The following is a 20,323-nucleotide window of genomic DNA, read 5'->3' as shown; positions in this document are numbered from 1 at the left end:
AAACTGAAATTGATTAATTTTGGAATGAAGAAAAGCTGAGATAAAATTACTACTTTTTAAAATAACTAACCCGTTCTTTTTTGGAATCGGGTGGAGCCAGTAGCTGTACAGCCGGTCCCAGTCCATGACCTGAATGTGAAAACAAAATGGGAACTGCTTGTTTCCACTGAGCAGCACAGTTCGGTGTGGCATGGATTGCGTTCTTGGATTGCCCTTACTTAGTAGATGGGGTAATTCATGAAGAGGAAAAACGCCCCACGATAAACAAATGATTAGAGAAAAATGTTGGCACATAGGCCAACATTTTTCTCTAATCATTAGACTCTTCACTCTTGACGAGGTGACTTTCGACCAATCAATGGACTGGAGTGTTTAGCTCCACCCTCTTGGTACCACAATGAAAAAGGTGACACAAATAGGTGCGGCTCGGTTAGCTTATTTTGGTACACTTTCCAACTTTTGACAGTAAATAAATGCCTGCCGCAATTAACCACACCGCACCGCTCAGTGTAAACAAGGCTTACAGTGCAGCCCCGTTGAGGAGACCCCGGTCCCTGGCCCACAGTTTATAACCCCATGCAGCAGACTTGGCCCTGGTCATCTGTGGTGGTCTTGCTGAACCACTTCCCCTGTCAGAGTGATGGTGTGGAGCTCAGAGTAGAGCGTAGGCTGGCCCTGCTGCTGGCTCTGCCTGCTGCCTCCTCCCACCACCTCTGCCTGGGTCAGCGGGTGGACCATTGACATGTGTACGTTCAGGTTGTGGGCCTTCTCAAAACGCTTTCTGCACAACAGGCACGCAAACTCCAGGTCAGCCTCCGCCTTGTGTTTGGTCATGTGGTATTTGAGCGAGGCGCGCTGGCGACACTGGAAGCCACAAACCTCACATCTGAAGGAGGAGAAAATCAAAAGAAACTTAGAACATGTGTCTAGTGTCCTTGATTTACAACTTTATTCTAATCATTTCTTTATCATCTCCCGCTGTGCCCCTTAGTGCAGTGTCAGTCACAATCAAACTTCATTTGACTACAACTGGTTTGTATAGTTGTTTTAAAGTTGAGTCCATCATCATCAGTACTTACTGTAGTGGCTTGGCCCCTGAATGCCTCATCTGGTGAACTGAAAGGTGTTTCCTCTGTTTGAAGGTTTGGCCACACTGGTCACAAATGAAATTCCTCTGCTCTGCAAACACAGATATCAAACTTATGAAATACAAGAGGAATTTACACCTCAAACAATGCCTGTTCTATTGAATTGGTGGCAGTGTGTTTAACATGGCACATCCACCCAAATGTAAGACAGTTTGGTCTTTTGATCATTCAAACTCATTTATTGAAGAATGAAACACATGTAGCAGGGTGTGGCTTTGTCTTTCTAAACACAAGACTCTTTGGTGAGAACAGCACATGTATAATGTGTGTCCCTCACCTGTGTGGATGAGTTTGACGTGTCTCTGCAGGTAACGGTCGATCATGAACACCTTGTTGCAGCCGGGATGAGGGCAGGGCCGCTCCTTCACTTCCTCATGATGCTCCTTGATGTGTTTCTAAAAACACAGCAACAACTAGGCATTCATACAAAGACGGAGCATACCGCAACTTCATACAGCTGCTAAATACTACATTCTCATTCATTTTCACTGACACAGTTTATGTACAACAGTTACGTAATCAAGGCACTTTTTCACTGGCAACACAGTTACTGAGGCTTTTTGTTTCGGTTGCCACAAACCGTTACATTGCAGATAAGCACTGCTGCTGCACAGAGCTCTGCAGGTCCAAATTTACATTGTTGTAATTCTCTTCAGGTCTGGAGTTAAATGACTAAATAGTTCTTGTTCTCCTAAGTCACACCTTCTGTATCCAGAGGCACATTTAAAGCTTCAACATCCACTTTAGTTTTATTCTAGCGGCAACTTTGGACAAAAGCGGTTGTGTATTTACAACACCAGAGCCCCAGTGCGAGCCCCAGCGCGTGCATTTGTTCAGGCAGCGAGTGAAAGAGAGACCCAAAGATACATTGCGATGAGGTAAATGTATTTATATGTGACTATGTCAGATGTCTTATTTGTATGCCCCAGTAAAACACTTTGAATTGTGTTTTGTCTTGTGTCAAGAGTGTGTGAATTCTGACCTTCAAAGCATCAGGAGCTCTATATACCGCTGTGCAGCCTTGATATGGACATTTGTAGATGTTGGGCAGCTCCTCTCTGGAAAAAGCCACAGTTAGAACAGGTGGCCCAAATGAACTGAAACAAACTGCATATTTAAATACTGTGTCTTATTTATGGATGTTGGACATACAGAACCAGGCAAAAGTTTGGACACACATTCTCATTAAATGGTTTTTCTTTATTTTTTTTCTACCTTTACTTCTACCAATATTAATATTGAAGACATCCAAACTATGAAGGAACACATGGAATATGTAGTAAACAAAGTGTTTACAAACCAGAATATCATTTATATTTTAGATTCTTCAGAGTTTCCACCTTTTGCTTTGATGACAGCTTTGCCCACTCTTGGTATTCCCTCAGGCAGCTTCATGAGCTAGTCACCTGGAATGGCTTTCAAATAACAGGGTTGCCATGTCAAGAGTTAAATTCTGGAATGTTTTGCCTGCTTAATGTGTTTGAGAGCATTGGTTGTTTTGTGCAGACGTAGCGTTGATACAAGGCTCTCTATGCAGTGAATAGCCCTATCTGACTACTACTGTTTTAATACATATAAAGGCAAGGACCACTCAACTAAGTAAAGAGAAACAACAGTCCGTCATTACTTTAAGACATTGGGGTCAGTCAATCCGTTACCAGAACTTTGAATATGGGCCAATAAACACCTGGGGCCTCATTTATAAAGCTTGCTGCGCACAAAAACCTTGCGTAGACGGCAGAATGTGTGGTCAAATGTGCGGTGGCAAACCGGTGGTATTTATAAAATAATTCTTTGCGAAGAAGTGTGCGTATTCCCACGCCAACTTTTGACCATGCGTAGAGCTACCGCAAGGTTTTCCTGACTCGGGGAATCAGCGACACTCAATGGCAACACCACGAAATAAAGCTCTGTCATCGGAAAAACACACATATCCTTGTGAAATGCATGGCACCCAATATATTTAATCAATTATATGTGCGTACCTATTGTTGTGAATATAGGCTACTGTTGTCTATGGCATGCAGTAATGATGTAGGTTGATTTACTTATCAAGTAGTTCTATACATGTTTTGGTTATATTTTTAAATTGAATCTTATAGTTCTACTCTATAATAATATCATACACAGTACGTCGGGAGGTGTGTCCGTGAGTGGCCAGCAGGAGAGCAAAGTCAATATTTTAGGCTGTGTGTAAAAAGTAGTTTTGTACAAAGTTAAGGCCAAACATATTAATTAAAACTATATATTTCGTTAGATAAAATCATGTTATTAATTTAGCAAATTATTTTATGCATCTCTTTCCCATAACAACTAACCCTCGAAGTTTAAACTATAATCTGACGTTGTTGGAAATGTGTTGATCTCACGGAAGGGAAACAATGCTTTGGAATAGACTACAGGCTAATGCATTATTTTACTTCTCACAACACATTTTATATAGGCCTACATATAGTCGTACAGGTTCGCTAATACGTGATATTTCATACAGTACAAAGTTGGGCAAAACAGTTTAACAAAGACTATGACGACTGTGCCAATCATGATATGTGATCAGCGTGCGCGTGTGTTTGTGTTTGTGAGGCAGTTACAGCGACGCATGACACGGGCTTTCTTCCTTCCCAGCCGCTTTCTTTGTGGCCGGTTGCCTCCCTTCTCTCCTCATGTCAGTCAAAATGCTGTGCTTATTAAGTGTGTCATCATATTCAGGAGCTATTTAGCATTCGCCATGTATGGTAGATTGTGGGATGAAACTGGGAGGTGTAGTGGGATGACACCGGGCAGAGATCGTCCGCGCACAATTCACCGCAGGTGGGTAATTATAAAGGGAAGATTGCGTGCAAGTGTGCGCTGCACAGTTTTATAAATCTCAACTTTTTTCTTGCGCAGCACATTCTTGGCTTTGTGCGAACGCAATGTTTTGGGAAGGTTTCTACGCACACCTTTATAAATGAGGCCCCAGGAATGGACATTGGACTAGTGAGTCCAAATTTTAGATTTTTGGTTCCACCCGCCATGTCTTTGAGAGACGCAGAAAAGGTGAGCGGATGGTTTCTGTATGTTGTGTTCCCCCCGTGAAGCATGTTGGAGATGGTGTGACGGTATGGGGGGCAGGGGTGCTGGTGACAATGTTGACGATTCATTCAATATTCAAGGCACACTTAACCAGCATGGCTACCACAGAATTCTGCAGCAACATGCCATCCCATCTGTTAGTTTAGCTTAGTGGGACCATCATCTGATTTTCAACAGGACAATGACCCCAAACACACCTCCAGGCTATGGAAGGGCTATTGAAAGACTAATGGAGGGCTTCGTCAGCTGACTTGGCCTCCACAATCACCTGACCTACACCCAATAGAGATGGTTTGGATGAGGTGGACCACTGAGTGAAGGCAAAGCAGCCAACAAGTGCTCAGCTCCTCTGGGAACTCCTTCAAGACTGTTGGAAAAGCGTTCCAGGTGACTACCTCATGAAGCTGATTGAGGGAATACCAAGAGTGTGCAAAGCTGTCATCAAGAATCTAAAACTTAAAAAAACATATTCTGGTTTTTAAACACTTTTTTGTTTACTACATAATTACATATGTGTTCCTTCATAGTCTGAATGTCTTCAATATTAATCTACAATGTAGAGAAAAGAAAAACCATTGAATGAGAAGGTCCAAACCTTTGACTGGTACTGTATAACTTCTCTGTAGCACTTTGAGATTCTAGTAATATAAAGTGCATTACAAATAAAATGTATGATTATTATTATTATTATTATTATTATAAGACTCAAGTGGTGTGGAATGAGCCTACATACCCTTTAGGTTTGAGCTTGTTCTTCCAGCCTGGTTTGGGTCCAGGTTTCTTTCTGACTTTAGGTTCCTTGGGGGCCTTGGCGCTGGCTTTTCTTTTGTTGGGCGCGCTGACCCTGCGAGCTCTGGGACAGGGGGAAAGAGAGCTTCAGTCAACAGCAGTCATATTCAACTGGCTTTAGAAGGAACCACAATACCTGTACACACCTCTTGTCTGGGCATGGCTCAAACATCACATCATCTGTGAAGCCTTCTTTTCCACTCTCCTCAAAGGCATCCTGAAAGATTACCCTGGAGAGACACACAGGCACACACACATAAACACACACACACACACACACACACACACACACACACACACACACACACACACACACACACACACACACACACACACACACACACACACACACACACACACACACACACACACACACACACACACACACACACACACACACACACACACACACACACACACACACACACACACACAATGTAGCCGTTATGGTCTTTTATCAATCTCAGCCATGTCACTTTAAAGGTCATTTAAACCCAAATCCAAAATATCCTTCTAACTGTAACTGGGAGTAAGGAGCATCATAGTAAGCATCTGAAAAGAGTTTATTTATTATTCCAAATGAGAGATTTTCATTTTCATTTGATAGACGTTTCAGAAAATCAGTTTAGATGAGGCGAGCTATGCTTTGGTTTTTCTTACACAATAAGTATTTTGAACCAATCACGGCAGTTCTCTGCCCGAACATTCCTTAAAAACAATGACTATCGCCATGGAGACTGTTTCATACGGCCACACCCACACAGTCCTGTCAAACGGTCTAGACAGTGAAACATGTACTAACATTTATTTGAGGTTTTTCAAACACTTGTTAGTGGTTCTAAGACAGAATGAGATGAGTGTGACTGACCTGTCAGACAGGTCACTGTCAGCAGTCCTGTCCTCCAGCCTGTCTGCCTGCTCATGGCCTGGACAATAGAATGAAGATAAACCATGAGTCACATAGTGATGAGGAGTTCACCTTGTGTCAGCATCAGCAGTAAAATAAAACAGGTTATTGGCCCATCTATAGGGTGAACCAAGGTACTGTTCACAATCTGGCTGCTAAGTCAGTGCATTGAACCTTTGATGTCCTGAAATTTAATATCCATGAATAAACCAGGGCTGGTATTTGGAAAATGTTTAGAAACGTTCAAAGATGTGTGTTATGGCCACAGCATTTCTATCAGTGAGAGTAGACAATAAACATAAGCCAATACTGTTCAACAGGAACACAAGCTTCATGAAGGGAGGATTTATTACAGGGCTGTTTAGCTTGAAGACCAGCCCACACCTCTGAAATCACATGGAATGTTGCAACTTTTCATTAGTTTTTGACTTTGTGTTAAGACTTATGCCAGGGTCTGACTACGCATGACTACAAGGTGCTCACCGATCAAAAAGCGCCTGCGGTTCTCCACGGCATCCATAATGTCATTGGTAAGGAGTTGCTAAGCAACGGCAGTATAAAAAGAAAATGGCGCTAAAAGTGGTAAGTATGTTGCTGTCTGTCTTGTGCTCTGGAAATACAAAAGAAAAGAAAGAAGGAAGCATCGACTCTTGTTCTCGGCACCGGCAAATGTGCTCTTCTTTCTCTTGGCCATGTCTGTTTATAGTGGAACACGTGGTGGGATGTTGTTTTGGTTGTGGTTCACTATGTCCCATAGCACAAAATAAAACCCTCAATCGCCCTCTCTCACTAACATGACACGCTAGATATGCCTCATTGGGCTGATAGGGTGTAGTCTGACCACGGCATAAGATCCTATAGAGGAAATACAGGCATAGGATTGGTTGTTTGTGGTGACACTGATCTACAGCTGGTGCTGCCTCACACTTTGTTGTGATCTCACCTTCAGCGTTGGTCCAGTCAGCCAGCACTGAGCTGTCAGTGTGTGTGACTGCAGCTGGACTGTGTTGAGCCAAAGTGCTTCTATTTCCCACTGGAGTCCTGGCTTGCTCTCCTTCATCATCTTCCTCTGGTTCTGGCTCCTCCTCCTCCTCTGACATCACTGCCTCACCAACACCACTGCCTAAGGCCATGGTGTAGCCTGGGTTGGTAGTGGCAGTGTTCATGATGTACTTGTGCCCATCCACACAGCCCCACACAGCCTGAGCCGAGCCCCAGCACTGGCCTTTAAGCACCTCCCTCAGGTCAGGGCATGAGCGGCAGGCCTCCCCGTGGTGGTGAGCCCAAGTCACCAGGCTGTGGAGGCACTTTGGGTCTGAAGTGAAGGAGGGCGGGCCTGCAAAGAGCCAATGTAACATCAGAGTAACGCTATGGGTTAACTGGACTTTTATGGAAGTTCTGTATGCAAAAGATGAAATGCTTTTCTTTACTTGTTGAGCTGTGGTTCACTGAGGAGTCTGGACACTTTGCATTCTTCCTGAAACACAAAACAACAATTGCTTATATTTATGCTATCTACTGAAAACCTCTATGATCGATACACAATTTTAAAGGTCACATAATATTCTCATTTTCAGATTCCAAATTGTAATTTGGGTTTCTACTAGGAACTGTTTTCATTGTGTAGTGTCCAATTTAAAAAAATAGATTTCTCACACTGCCCTCGTTAGATCTCCTTTTCAACCTCAGCACCACCTTGCAAAAAGCCCAGGCTGCTCTTACTGGCCCTGAATCTAACTGCCGCTTTGAATAGAATATCTGGGTGTGACTTATCACAGTTGGAGGTAGTGCTAAGTTAGGTTGATTATGGGGGGGCTTGGCTTCTCCCCTTATGACATCATAAGGGGACAGAAATCTGACTGGGATTTTTGAACACATATTTTAACAAAGGTGGAGGTGGAGAAAAAGAGAGAGGGTTGTTTTCCCTCATACTTTGGGAGTCTCTAGTCACAGTGGGGCCTCATATGAATGTTGAACAAAGAAACATGAAAGAGTCCATCTTTGAATGAATAGGTGAGCTTCAGAAGTCACACCTCTTGGACCCACCTGCTTTTGAGGTTCTCTTTGCCGAGCGGCGGGAGGTTGACTCTCTGCAGGAAGCGGATGAGGATGCCGTGGCACTTGTAGAAGTTGGCGTGGCACTTCTTACAGATGAAGTCAGATAGGCGCGGGTCCCGGTCCAGCTGCACCCCGACCAGCCTCTGGAAGTCTGTGTGGAAGAGCAGGGTGGCCGGGGCCAGGCTGTCCTCCTCCTCCACTAGATGGATGGAGTCCTGGGGCCACTTGTTGAAGGCGTGACGCAGGCTGCGTGGAGAGAACTTCCCATGGCACAGCCGACAGACAGCGGTGGATAGTCTACCTGCTGGGAGAAATATCAGCTCAGTATAGGGTTCGGGCGGTATCCACATTTTGAATACCTTTAAACCTTCAAATGATACCCTGGTACACGGTATCGCAGTAGGGTAATATCTAGTTTAGTATTGGCTTTACTTTCTGGCCCAGCACTACATAGAGGCTCAGTCCTCGTAGCAGCAGACTACCGGTTCGTTCTCTGCATGTCATTTCCCTCTCTATTTCATCTCTGTCTCTACAAACTGTCTATTAAAATCATGAAACATACCAAAGTGGGCAGTTTAAATTCTAAACTGTCAACCATTAGCGATGGGTCAAGAAGGGGGACCTTGAGTTCAACTAGGTTATGTTAACTTAAATGTGAGGGACATCATACCAAACCACATACAATAATCTGCTAATTAAACTGGGCTGTTGATGTCAAACACGTACATAACAACATGGCTTAAGACCTCATTAACATTGAAGAATCCAACTGGAAAGTGGCTTGATTTTTTTTCTATATACAACCTAGTTGTTTTTTTAAACAACTAGGGATGGGACAAATCCCAAACAATATTCATATCTTGTCTGATATTGCAGCAATCTACTTATGAGAATCAGACTGACAACTCCAGAGGAAGGACATTACATTTTAAGACCATAGCAAAATAATTTAGCAATCAAAATGTAGATTTTTGTATTCAAACCGTTCAAAGCAGTTCAGATAAACCTTTATGCGTTTTTGTATATGTGTTGCTCTTTCAAATTAGAATGTCTGTGTTGCTTAAGCCTTCCTAACCTTCACATAACATCACCACCATCAAAATAAATTATAACAATGATCATATCGGACAGAATCTGTATCAGCCGATATCCAGAACCGCAGATATCAGAATGGAATGGTACTGACAAACAGTGGATGGGTGCATCTCTAGAGTCAACACATCAGGTGTGGTCCTGAGCCCCTTACCTGAGGGTCTGGCCTGGCTCTCTGGGTGGGCCTGTGTGTCCTCAGCTGCAGTCAGGTCTTTTCCAGCTCCGCTCTTCCACCGTCTCCCAGGGTTTAAGGCCGGCCCCTTCTCCTCACTCACACTCACTGTTGACTGCTGTGTCTTGCCAGACTGTCGCACAGTCTCAGTTGACCTGGGACGCCTGCTTTTCTTCTTCATGGCTTATTCTATATGCCGAACTGTCAGCAGCTGACCCCAATAATGGACGCTGCCTGCCTGTGCCACTGTGGAGATTTTCATCATAAGCCAAGTTCCAATAGGTTTATCTTAGTCAAATATATTTTAAACAAATCATTTAAACAATGCATTACCTTCACATGCTGTGCATATTTTAATTATTCTATTGCCCAATCATATATTCTTATTTGTCTGCAACAATTTGACAAACCCTGCGCCCTCCCCGCCACCCCAACAACATGTTTCCTATATCAAATATATTACAATGTATGTAAAGTTAACATGTAATTATGATGTTATTACCAGTTCCATTTTGTCTGATTCTATTGCCTTTGCTGAATCAATAGGTTCATTCATAGCTGCTGAACATATATTTCCCTCTACAGCGATCTAAAAACATCAGTGTGCCAGAGACATCGTGAACCAGTAGCAAAACAAATGGTAATGATGATAGTCAAAGCTGGTTAGTTAGTGAAAAACCCAAGCATTATTGTATCTGTATTTTAAGTTGCCATTAATTCTCACTCCCATTGCTTTCCAGTAAAAACCAGCAAAACTAAAAATGAACATGAAGACGAATGTTTTGTTTACAAGTGTTCCCTTGTAATACCTATGGTAATACCTAGCTTAGCTGCTTAGCCTCTGCTAGCTGCTGTGTCAACTTTTTGAATGTGAACAATGAAGCCGTCCCGTGGCATAGCCTACCTTCAGACCCTGAGTGTGTATAAATCCTAGCTCCTGACATACATGTTGCTTTCAACATAAAAGAAACCTTTCTTCATGAGCCAGGGGAACGGCTATGTGCTTTCAACGATGCAGCCAGTTGTAAACATTAGGACCCGGAAGTGCTACTGGAACGAAATCCACGAGAAAATATCATATAGCGCCCTCTAGTGCACCTGCCTTTTACTGAAAGTTATTTAACCAGGGTACCAAACACGTATTTAGTATGGAGGACAAAACATGATCATTTATAAATGTATAGATAAATATGTAAAAACATACAGGACTATTAAATAGAAACGGAAACAAGTCGTTTAAATACAATAAGGTAGCCTAAATTAAGATAATAGGGTAGGCTAATAAATATGGAAATACATTAATGAAGACAAACTAATTAATGAATGCATTATTTAATTAAATAAATGTTAATTTAAATTAATAAATGTCTTACATTTATTTCTAATTTTTGTTCACCTACATTTATTTCAATGTATTTCTGTATCAATACATTAAATAGGTATTGGGTCCCAACGTCAGTGTCAAGGTGAACTGAGCAATCTAGACAGTAGCAAACTATTAGCCAATCTTCCCTGTACATAATGTTAGCAAACTAGGTAGTGTCATAATAATGACTTGGTAATGACGATGGCAAAGCAAAGTAAACTTTGATTTTAGTGCATAAACAGAATGTTTCAGTCTGCCTGCCGTAAATCATTTTGTTTCAAAAGTTCCTCATAGGAGGTATAATTTAAAGTGAACTAACACTATCCACTTATTGTCATAAAGTGCTTTTTCTAATGCTATAATAAAGTCAAAAGGGTTTAGTTTTTTAGGCCTAATGTGATTGTTTATAATGTTATAATGTAAAATATCAATAAAGAATGTCTTTATAGTCTACTACTGTGTAACACAAACGTGACATCATTTTTTTAGATGAAATTCAGGTAGATAAAAGCTCAGTGTGTTACCCTGGCAGCCCAGTGAAACATGTTAATCAATTTCAGATGATGAGCTTAAGGAAATTGATGGGGCTGCACATGCGTGCACACAAGTGATCTAAATAGGTCACAGATGCATTGCTAAACCTGGGTTTGTGAAAACAGCTGCGATAAGATCTTGTGAACATGTGTTGTCTCCATCACTTTGGTCTGCACAGCACAGACTAGCAAAGAGGGGGGAACTGACTCATGGCACACAAGCAATGGATTTCACCATAAAGGACGCAGAAACCAAAATGTTATTTTCCCACAGCCATCTGACAAACGTTAAAAAAAGAAAAGAAAAAGAAAACCCCAAACTTTCTTCAAAGCCAAATTATTTCTAGGCATACATTTACCCTTGTATTGTAATGTTGTTTTCTGTGTGTGTCTGTGTGAATGTGTTAACTGTGTGCTCAGTCACAGACAAAGGGCTTGCCTCACCTACAACTATAAATAAAAACATGTACACTTTTACAAACAACTGTGTTGATGGGAAAGTTATTTATACTAAGGAGAGAAATGTCATCATCAATGACAACCACTTTTTAAAATTTTGTCAAACATATCAACCCTCACACAATATCTTTGTAATTTTGTCCCGTAGGTCTGTAGGAATCACAGAGTTCCTAAATAAACTAAGGTAGCAAGGTTAAGCTGTAAGAGTAAATAGAATGGGATATTCAAAGGGATAATATGTTGCGGAGAAAATGAGTCCAGATTCCTGGATTAAAATTGTTGTTGCTACTTGTAACATCCTATTAGGAGGTGGACTTAAAAAGGCATACTATTTAAATACACAGTGATATATAGTGGATTTCTTCCTTCTGCATAATATTACTCATTTCAGTGGTAAAGAGATGAGTCAATCTTAAGACATCATGAATGGGAACATTGGGAGGAACTCCCTAGCCTAGAGCAACCCACCAAAGAAGTCACACCGCTAGAGCAATCTCCGCGAATTGTTTTTAAGAAATTGAAAACAGGATGTCCCTTTAAATCAAATGTAAGAATAAAAACACTTGAGTATAATGTTGGCTACTTAAAGTGTGCTTTTATTTTTGGGGTATTTTTTTATACTATTTCAAATTTATACAAGTGTATGACGAACTCTCATGCTCATCATGATCTTTCCACAGACTAAAAAGTCACATAGATGTAGATAAGATTAACGCTGAAAACACTCTTCTGTTTTCTGTGGTCGGTGAGGTGATGTTTATCTTCTCAGCTGAATGTGGCCTGTCCCTTCACTGCAACTTCCCTGAACTAGACAACCTTTTGCAGACTGTCCAATTGAATGCTGTTTTTTCTTCGAGGTGGAAAGCTGAGGAGGTGGGAGGGAAATTCTACGCCGGTGATGTGTCATGGTGGCATTCAATTTGGATGGAAAGGCTGACATCATGACCATTTCACTTCCACCATGGACCCAATATATATTGGACCAGAGTTGATCACAGCAAAGACAGAAGCAGAAGAACATCCAACACTTTCCTGATAGCATCATGAAGACTATCTGCTTGACTCTGGGTCTGCTGCTCCTGCTGGCCGCCTGCTGCGTCAGCGCCATGCGTGAGTCATTGTTGCCTCATCAAATTAAAGATGATCACATGATCAGATCTGTTTGTACTGACTTTATCCATGGACCTTTTCTCACAGCTCAAGCTCTGCGCAACACGGCACCTGGAAGATGCTGCTTCAAGTTTTACAACGGCAACTTACCATTAAATCGTGTCTCGCACATAACCATGACCGACCCCTCCTGTCAGAACAAGGCATTCATGTAAGTGTGTGCTCCATTTGTCTGCTGTCTGTCTCTCATAATGGGTAATGAAATGATGAACAGAAAGATGGAAGGGCCTGTTACCTAGGAAATGGCTAGGCCACAGCATCCATAATGCTTCCTTTAAAACATGAACAAAGGTACTGAACTAAACATTGTTGTTTTGAACTAGGCGTCCAAAGTTTTGAAACTTAATTTTTTTGTCAATTTATATCAGGCTTCATAACAATGCAGCTGCACTTCAACCAATGCACTCCTATATCTGTTGAAAGTGAATTGATTTTCACCATGAGAAAATGAATGAACTTTCATTGAAATACATTGTTATCACACACGTTAATATATTTCTCTCTTCTGAATGTTTTGCAGAGTCCAGAGTATCAGAGGGAAGCAGATTTGCTTCAGTCAGACTTCCCAGTGGGCTCAAGATGTTTACAAGATCCACAACGTTGAGGGCAGTGCTCAGCAGCCCTGAAGCTGTATTATGGCATAACTACTGTGAGAAATCAAAGCCTGTTTTTTGCAGGCCCAAACAAACAAAGACTTGTTCATGTATGGTAATAGCAAATTGTATTTAAATAAAATTCTTATGGATATATTGAGCTATCTTTCTGGTTGTATTTTCTCTGGGTAGAGTTTGTATTGGAGAGCGTTTCATGAATGGCTGACTTTAATTTAACTATCAGTGGGTATTGATTTCCATTTCAACACAAAGTGTCTTCCTGCTTCAATAGATGCTTTATTACACATCCATGTCTAGTACGTGTCTTTAAAATGTCTTCCTCTCCTGTGAAAAACACAACACTTTTTATTTATTATTTCCCACTCACAGACTTTGTGGGCCATAAGACCAAACAAGGAGCTAAAAGAAGCTAAAAAGCTCCATTTCAAATATACCCATATACTTAATCCTTCATTATCACCATGCACAGTCTCTAACTGACTTCTGAAAACCATTGTCGGGAAACACAGTTCATCACATACATCCACAAATGCAAGTTAAGACTCCACCATGCAGGGTGAAAACATTCTAAATAGTTTTTGTAAATCATGGACCATCCAGATTGTTACTAGTACAAATTTGAAAAGCCAGCATTTGAGATGGTATGTGGGTGACCCACATACCATCTCAAATGGCATTGGTAACTTGCACATATGTGAAGGCAGCATTAATGCTGAAAAGTACAAACAGGTTTTGGAGCATCATGCTGCCATCCAGACAACGTCTTTTTCAGGGACGTCCCTTCTTATTTAAGCAAGACAATACCGAGCCACATTCTGCATGTCTTAATACAGCTTGGCTTCATAGGAACAGAGTGAGGGTACTAGACTGGCCTGTCTGCAGTCCATACCTGTCTCCCATTGAAATTAAGTGGTTTATTATGAAGCACAAAATATCACAATGGAGACCCCGGAATGTTGTGCATCTGAAGTTGTATTTCAAGCAAGAATGGAAAATCATTTTGCTTTCAAAATCTCAACAATTAATGTCCTCAGTTCCCCCTTACGCTTACTCAGTGTTGTTAAAATAAAGGGTGATGTAACACAGCGGTAAACATGCCCCTGTCCCAATTTTTTTGAAACGTGTTGCAGGCACAGTATTTAGAATGTGTGTATATTTACTATCTACAGGCCTATATATTTGTATCTTCAGAATTAGATGCACAAGTGAAAAATGGCCTTGAACATTCAATGCCAAGAACTTTACCTGATGTATCCCTACAGGATCAGTGCATGGCAACTACATGGCAGTTGAGGTATGGTAACTCAGGTCATGTTTATAACATTTTACTTTACTGTATGTGAGAAAATATAACAGATGTTAGTTTTCCAGACACTGCATCATGCATACTTTTTGTTTATTATGGGATACAGTCATTTTAGAGCGGCTACCTGGAATTTAAACGGCTTAAATAGTCCAATTACTGTAAGAGGAATGATGTGATGTCAAAAAATGAGAAGATAGAATAACCAAATTACATCCTACAAGAGACTCACATATCTTAGAATGGACATAGCTACATTTCTTTTGGCTATAGCCACACATCTCTCAGCACCTTTAGAAAATGACACAAAAGAGGAATCGCAATATTAATTCGCAATTCAGTTCATTTGAATTTAGTGAGGGAGATCAGAGATAGTGAGGGCAGATAAACTGTATTTTACTGCAAGGAAAATTGTGCACCCTTCTCTTTATTTATCTTCCCCCACAAATTCACCAAATACTTAAATTCTTGAACTGATTTCCTCCGTCAGAAGGTACATTAATATGTGGAGGAGACTATAGTATTGTATTAAGTGGCAGATTGGACACATCTAACCATAAGAGAATTAGTTCCCCCAAATATAAATGACAAAGAAAAGGGCTGGACGAGGTCCGTTAAGACACAGACAGACAAGTTGCAAGTTAAGTAAGGGTTAATGCCCGACGAGGTGTCCATGTATCATTAATGGACACCGTGGAGGCGAGAACTGTCCCAGAGTTATGTGAGGTTGAGGCAGAAGTCTGCTATCAGTGATCTTGATCTGTACATATTCAGGTTTGCAAATGTTTGCTATTGTTTGACAATTTCATTTGCACAACACTTAATCTGTTCACCTCATCAAACCTATACAGTGGTAATGAGTATTTTAGTTCAAAAAAAAACTTTCAATAGTTCTGCTGCCAGTCTGCTTGTTCCCCTGCATGAACTGACACCACAAGCTACTCTTCTAGAAGTGATAAGATCAGTGAGGTTTTACCATGACTCTGTGAGCCTTTCACACATGTCTGAAATGCTTATCTCACACTATCTATTCTTTCCAACCCAGTCTCACAATCTCTACATTTTGCGCTGTGGACCAATGTACCTATTTTACATTTCACTGTGAGACTGGGTTGTTCTTTCTGCATCCGTGTGACAACAGTTATCTTCAATAGGCCAACATCAACTAAACCTCTGTCTACATATAGCATCATGAGAGGCTGTGTGCCTGTAATGCAATGTGTGACGCTAGTTCTCAGCAACGGTATAACATAATTAACTGTAGTAGACAGAACACCTGCTGGTACTGAAAAAATCATTCAATTTTACTTTGAAGTTTTATTGTATGACCTCATCAATAAGGACTAGATTTCATGATTACATTACATTTACTTTGTTCAGGAACACAGAAATATGTGACCATGCAGGGAGCATGCAGGAAAATGAATCAAATGCAGAAAGACAGGCTGCAAATTGGAGGGATTTCTTTTAAAGAACAGTCAGACATATGAAAGCAGGTTGACAGAAATGAATGGAGCAATACTGGAAAGAAAATTGGAACAGCTGTTAACTTATAGTGCAAGTGCAAGCATTTGTGTTGCCTTCATTGACATAATACATTCCCTAACCCTAACCTTAACAATCACAACTTAATATGACCAACCATTTCTCTTACATGTATGAATACATAGGCCTTCATAATAATAGCTTGCTTCTCTCGTAATTAAAACAAGTAATTTTCAGTCTAAAATTGTTTATAAGTTAAAGATGAGTTCTCAGCTCAATCAAATGAATATGAGACTATGTGTATTATTGATATTAAAATAACAGATCAAAAAGATTGCACAGAGTAGCTGCTGAAATGCTGATTGCTATCTGATTAATACATTTCAAGCTAGTTTGATCTTCAAACTTCCTGTTACCAAAACACAACCAACCACAAACCCTGACGTTTTTTCACCCCAAGACTCTCATAAACATGAGAATGTTCAAAAAGCTATTAGACACACAGCGGAGAGCTCAGTTGACTTCAGACAGCAAAGACAGAAGAGCATCATCATGACAACTCTGGCCTTTCCAGTGGGACTCTTTCTGCTGCTGATCAGTGCACACTGCTGCAATGCCATGCGTAAGTATGACATGCTACTCTAATCACTGTTTCCTCTATAGGAGGAATTAAAAGAAACGTATGACAAATACAGTACATTTAAAACAATACATATTTTAGTTTTTGGCTTTATTTCTACAGTGCCAATAATTGTCTGTAATAGTCTATACAATCTGATAAAGCAAAAAAAAAAACTACTATTACATACAAGCCTGACTATGAAAAATGACAAATGATTAAAATATTGACTTGAGTCCAAAAAAAGAGTCAAAGTAATTAAAAATGTAGCTCATATGTATTTATTGTATTTAGGCCAGTAATGTATTTTTATTTTGTTTATTTTATTTTTTGTTTGTTTGTTTGTTTGTTTTCCAGCAGAGGCACCTAATGCACCTGCCTCGTGTTGCTTTAAATTCTTTATGAAAAAAATACCAAAGACGCAAATCATCTCCATCACCAAGACTCACAGCGGATGTCAGGAAAAGGCATTTGTGTATGTGCTTCACTTGTTTATATCACTGCAATGATCCTAGCCAGACCAATGACCACATTTCAGAAGAAAATCTGTCAATAAATATTACTTAAAAAAATAAAAAACATGACATAGAAAATATTGAGTCTATGATGCCAATTGATATTTTTATTGTTTTAACTCCGCTGTTGTGTATTTTCCTGCAGGGTCGGAACTGCCATGGGGGGGCGGATCTGCGTGGGCCAACATCAGAACTGGGCACAGGAAGCTTTCAAGCAACAGCAAGTCATAAAGGACTAATGGTGGTCCTCAGTAAAAATAACCAACAATCTCCAGCTACTCAACCTCCAGCCGTGATAACGCTTTATTTTTAATGATAGCAATCTATACTTGATATAGCATCTTTTCTTTTCACAGTAAAATAAATATTTCTTTATCCATTTTTCCCCAAGAGGCTTTGCACTCTGTACTTTCATGCAACTATTCAATTTATCCAGTGGAATACTTGCTCTGTTTGATTCTTCATAATGACATTTCATTTTACAAAATGTATTGTAATATGCATTCATGAAACGAAAATGAAAATAAATACATACAAAAATCTAGGACAACTGTTTAATGTGTGATATATTCCCATGTATCTTCAAGTAACTTTTAAATGATCGGGAAGTGCAAACTGTAACTTTTTATTCACAATGATTCAATCATGCAATCATCAGCCTCTTGTCTAAATGTCACTGTTTTGAAAAGGTCACAATATATCCAATCAGTCACTTAGGGCCTAGTTTGTGCACACAGCTAACCACAGAAAGTTAGCAGGTCTGATGAGGAAACGGGAAAATATGCACAAGTAGCCTTATACCTAGCATTTTAAAATACTCTTTCTTCAATTCCATGGAGCAATCTTCCAGATAGTAGGCTAGGTCACACACCCATTTCTGCCAAAGCATGTTTTCATTGTATTCAGAGGTATTAGTTCCTATGACTCTGCCTGCCCTGTACAGTAGGAGGCAGTATTGCATTTGGAATGTGTTTACTGTCTGCCATGACTGAGCACAAACTAGAAGAAGAAGGAGGAGAAAAGAAGAGGACCATGGCCACAGCTGACAGTGGGCAGAAGCCCCTTCAACATGCCATGAAATTGGCTAAAATAGCCATACAGCTGGACGGAGGGAACAGACACAAGGTAGCGTGCCACACAAGCTGGACTGCAGCGATAAAGCTAAGGCGTATCCCGACAGGAAGCAGTCTGCTTGGGATGTAAACAGACCGAGGAGGGGGCGGGAGCTGTCAGTGGGTTAGCTAGCTAAGCCGTCACTTATCATACAGGCTGATATTGTGTCATATTTTACTAACACACCTGCTGTAGTAGGTTCAGTAGGTCAGCCGCTGTCCTGGTCCAATAAACATTCAACGGCTCTTTACCTTTTATTCTTTTTCTTATTTTTGTTTTTACAGACTGATGCTAACTTTTCTTGATATAGGCCTACTACTTCTGACATTTTTGTAGGTGTAAGAAATGGTTAGATATCCTAACAGGTAGGCTAGTTTGTTAGTCCAAAAGCACGAGCGCTTTGTCACTTTAAATGCTATAGCATAGCCTACTTATAGCTCAATACTAGCCTACTTTTACTTTAACCGTTATGCTACTAATGTTTTTTTGACTGCCTTACATTTTTACAACTTCAGCAAACCGTCAGCAAAAAAATAAGAGAGATACATTCATTCCACATAGACTAGGCTAAAAATGTATACTATGGTTATTATCCTACGCAATAAGCTATATTAACGGTCCGATACAGCTTTAGCCTAACATAACAGTAATTAACCAACGTATGCACACAGTGGGATAGACTGTAATGGAAAGCAAATGATGAATTCAAGATATCAGTTCAATAAAGACATTTGGCGCTCGTTATCTGAATTTTGGTCCCACTGCTGCCTTCTTATAAATCATATCTGCGAAAATCTACTCTAAATTGTACTCTCTTGTATTATATATTGTATTAAGCAATTTTCCCCCATATTTTTAATTTTTATTTTGGGCGCCTCTTGGGATTCTGTTGAATTTTCAGCTTGTCGAGTCAAAGGTAGCAGCACATGCTAATGATTTTATTGATATTATTTCTACTATCACCATGTCTCACCCAAAACTTTAGACAAAACCAATCTTCTGAGGTGTTTTCATCATGAGTGTGTGGCATGCCTATAAAGTAGGCCTAAATGTTAATAGTGTGTTTTTCAATGTGTAAGTTACCATCAAACAGTTTTTTGATGTAACACAAAAAGTTTATCAAAATGAAATATTAGTTATCATTAATATGGAAATAGTAGGCCTACTAGTTATGAGTGGGCCTTGATTGAATATAGTAGGCCTAGTTACTTGGTAGTAATATAACTTGCGGTGTCGACTTCTGGAGTAGGATTAGATATTATTTATTTATTAAAAAATAAATACAAGCTATTCCTTTATCAGCAAATGGAATAACATAATCAGAAAATGTACCAGTGTATTTTAACAGTGACAAATGCAGAAAAGTAATTAAGGAACCGGCATGAACTATAAAGTCAAGTCGTGACTGGTTCCTGAAAGAATAACGACGACTCAGTAAAATAAGTCCTTGAATTGACTTTGTATGAATTGTAGAAATTGTAGGAATAAATGATGAAATGGCCAGAACTAATCATCATCATGAGACGAGACACAAACAAAAACATGTTATGCAACACATGGTCATTCATTTACACTCTTGCATCACCTTACCATAAGTTGCAAAAAAAAACATTGTTGAAGTAAAAGGCCAAATATTGACATTTTATCATAATCTCCTATTGTATATTGAAATTAAAGAGATAATATTATTCCTCTGTAATAAAGAAACAGGTTTCCCCAAATGTATTGTGTATTGCAAAAAAACAGATAACTGACACTGACCAAATGCTCAATACTAATCTATATGAAATCGTTGTTGGTAGTAGGCTACTATTGTCTTGTAGATGGTTGTTCAGGATCTTCAAATCAAATTTATCCTGACTTTTTTTGTTGTTGTTGTTGTTGCCATGTCTCATTAGCAGCAGT

General features: G+C 40.0%; 3 protein-coding genes and 1 long non-coding RNA gene across 6 annotated transcripts in view; 3 read left to right on the top strand and 1 right to left on the bottom strand.

Moving 5' to 3' along the window:
• Positions 1-347: 347 nt before the first annotated feature.
• Positions 348-10,255, bottom strand: znf276 (zinc finger protein 276). 2 transcript variants are annotated; one of them, XM_080028253.1, is made up of 12 exons: positions 10,146-10,255; positions 9,224-9,487; positions 7,966-8,278; positions 7,350-7,396; positions 6,863-7,255; positions 5,881-5,938; positions 5,159-5,242; positions 4,957-5,076; positions 2,131-2,206; positions 1,426-1,543; positions 1,080-1,179; positions 348-886 (listed from the first exon to the last, which is right to left on the bottom strand). In XM_080028253.1, the coding sequence occupies exons 2-12, from the start codon at positions 9,420-9,422 to the stop codon at positions 598-600; spliced, it is 1,797 nt and encodes a 598-aa protein (XP_079884379.1). In that variant the 5' UTR covers positions 9,423-9,487; positions 10,146-10,255; the 3' UTR covers positions 348-597. The 2 variants fall into 2 exon arrangements, with proteins under 2 accessions (XP_079884379.1, XP_079884380.1); XM_080028254.1 differs by lacking the exon at positions 10,146-10,255 and having other exon boundaries at positions 9,224-9,509.
• Positions 10,256-12,619: 2,364 nt separating this feature from the next.
• On the top strand, positions 12,620-13,395 carry LOC307250625 (C-C motif chemokine 4-like; the record flags this gene model as incomplete). Its single annotated transcript, XM_080027741.1, has 3 exons — positions 12,620-12,709; positions 12,797-12,920; positions 13,290-13,395. The coding sequence occupies exons 1-3, from the start codon at positions 12,643-12,645 to the stop codon at positions 13,393-13,395; spliced, it is 297 nt and encodes a 98-aa protein (XP_079883867.1). The 5' UTR covers positions 12,620-12,642.
• A 3,270-nt stretch (positions 13,396-16,665) lies between these two features.
• LOC307250922 lies at positions 16,666-17,840 on the top strand. Its single transcript, XR_013844891.1, has 3 exons — positions 16,666-16,793; positions 17,148-17,265; positions 17,451-17,840. It is a non-coding gene; the product is annotated as an uncharacterized lncRNA (long non-coding RNA).
• Positions 17,841-18,325: 485 nt separating this feature from the next.
• vps9d1 (VPS9 domain containing 1) overlaps positions 18,326-20,323 on the top strand; it is a 43,920-nt gene continuing 41,922 nt past the window's right edge. For both annotated transcript variants that reach the window (XM_080027594.1, XM_080027593.1), the window contains exon 1: positions 18,326-18,430. In XM_080027594.1, coding sequence (XP_079883720.1) covers positions 18,338-18,430 — 93 coding nt within the window. In that variant the 5' untranslated portion in view covers positions 18,326-18,337. The remainder of the gene's footprint in view (positions 18,431-20,323) is intronic.

This window comes from Ammodytes marinus (assembly GCF_949987685.1).
Source record: "Ammodytes marinus genome assembly, chromosome: 5".
In the NCBI taxonomy this organism is placed as follows: Eukaryota; Metazoa; Chordata; class Actinopteri; order Uranoscopiformes; family Ammodytidae; genus Ammodytes; species Ammodytes marinus.
Note: the sequence above shows the minus strand (reverse complement) of the source record. Positions and strands in the feature narration are given on the sequence as shown.

Coding starts and splice junctions, on each gene's coding strand:
- znf276 (XM_080028253.1), bottom strand. CDS start 9,422: ATGAAGAAGAAAAGCAGGCGTCCCAGGTCAACTGAGACTGTGCGACAG. Junction 8,279..9,223: donor GAGCCAGGCCAGACCCTCAG/GTAAGGGGCTCA, acceptor TTCTCCCAGCAG/GTAGACTATCCACCGCTGTC. Junction 1,544..2,130: donor GAGCTCCTGATGCTTTGAAG/GTCAGAATTCAC, acceptor CTGTGTTTTTAG/AAACACATCAAGGAGCATCA.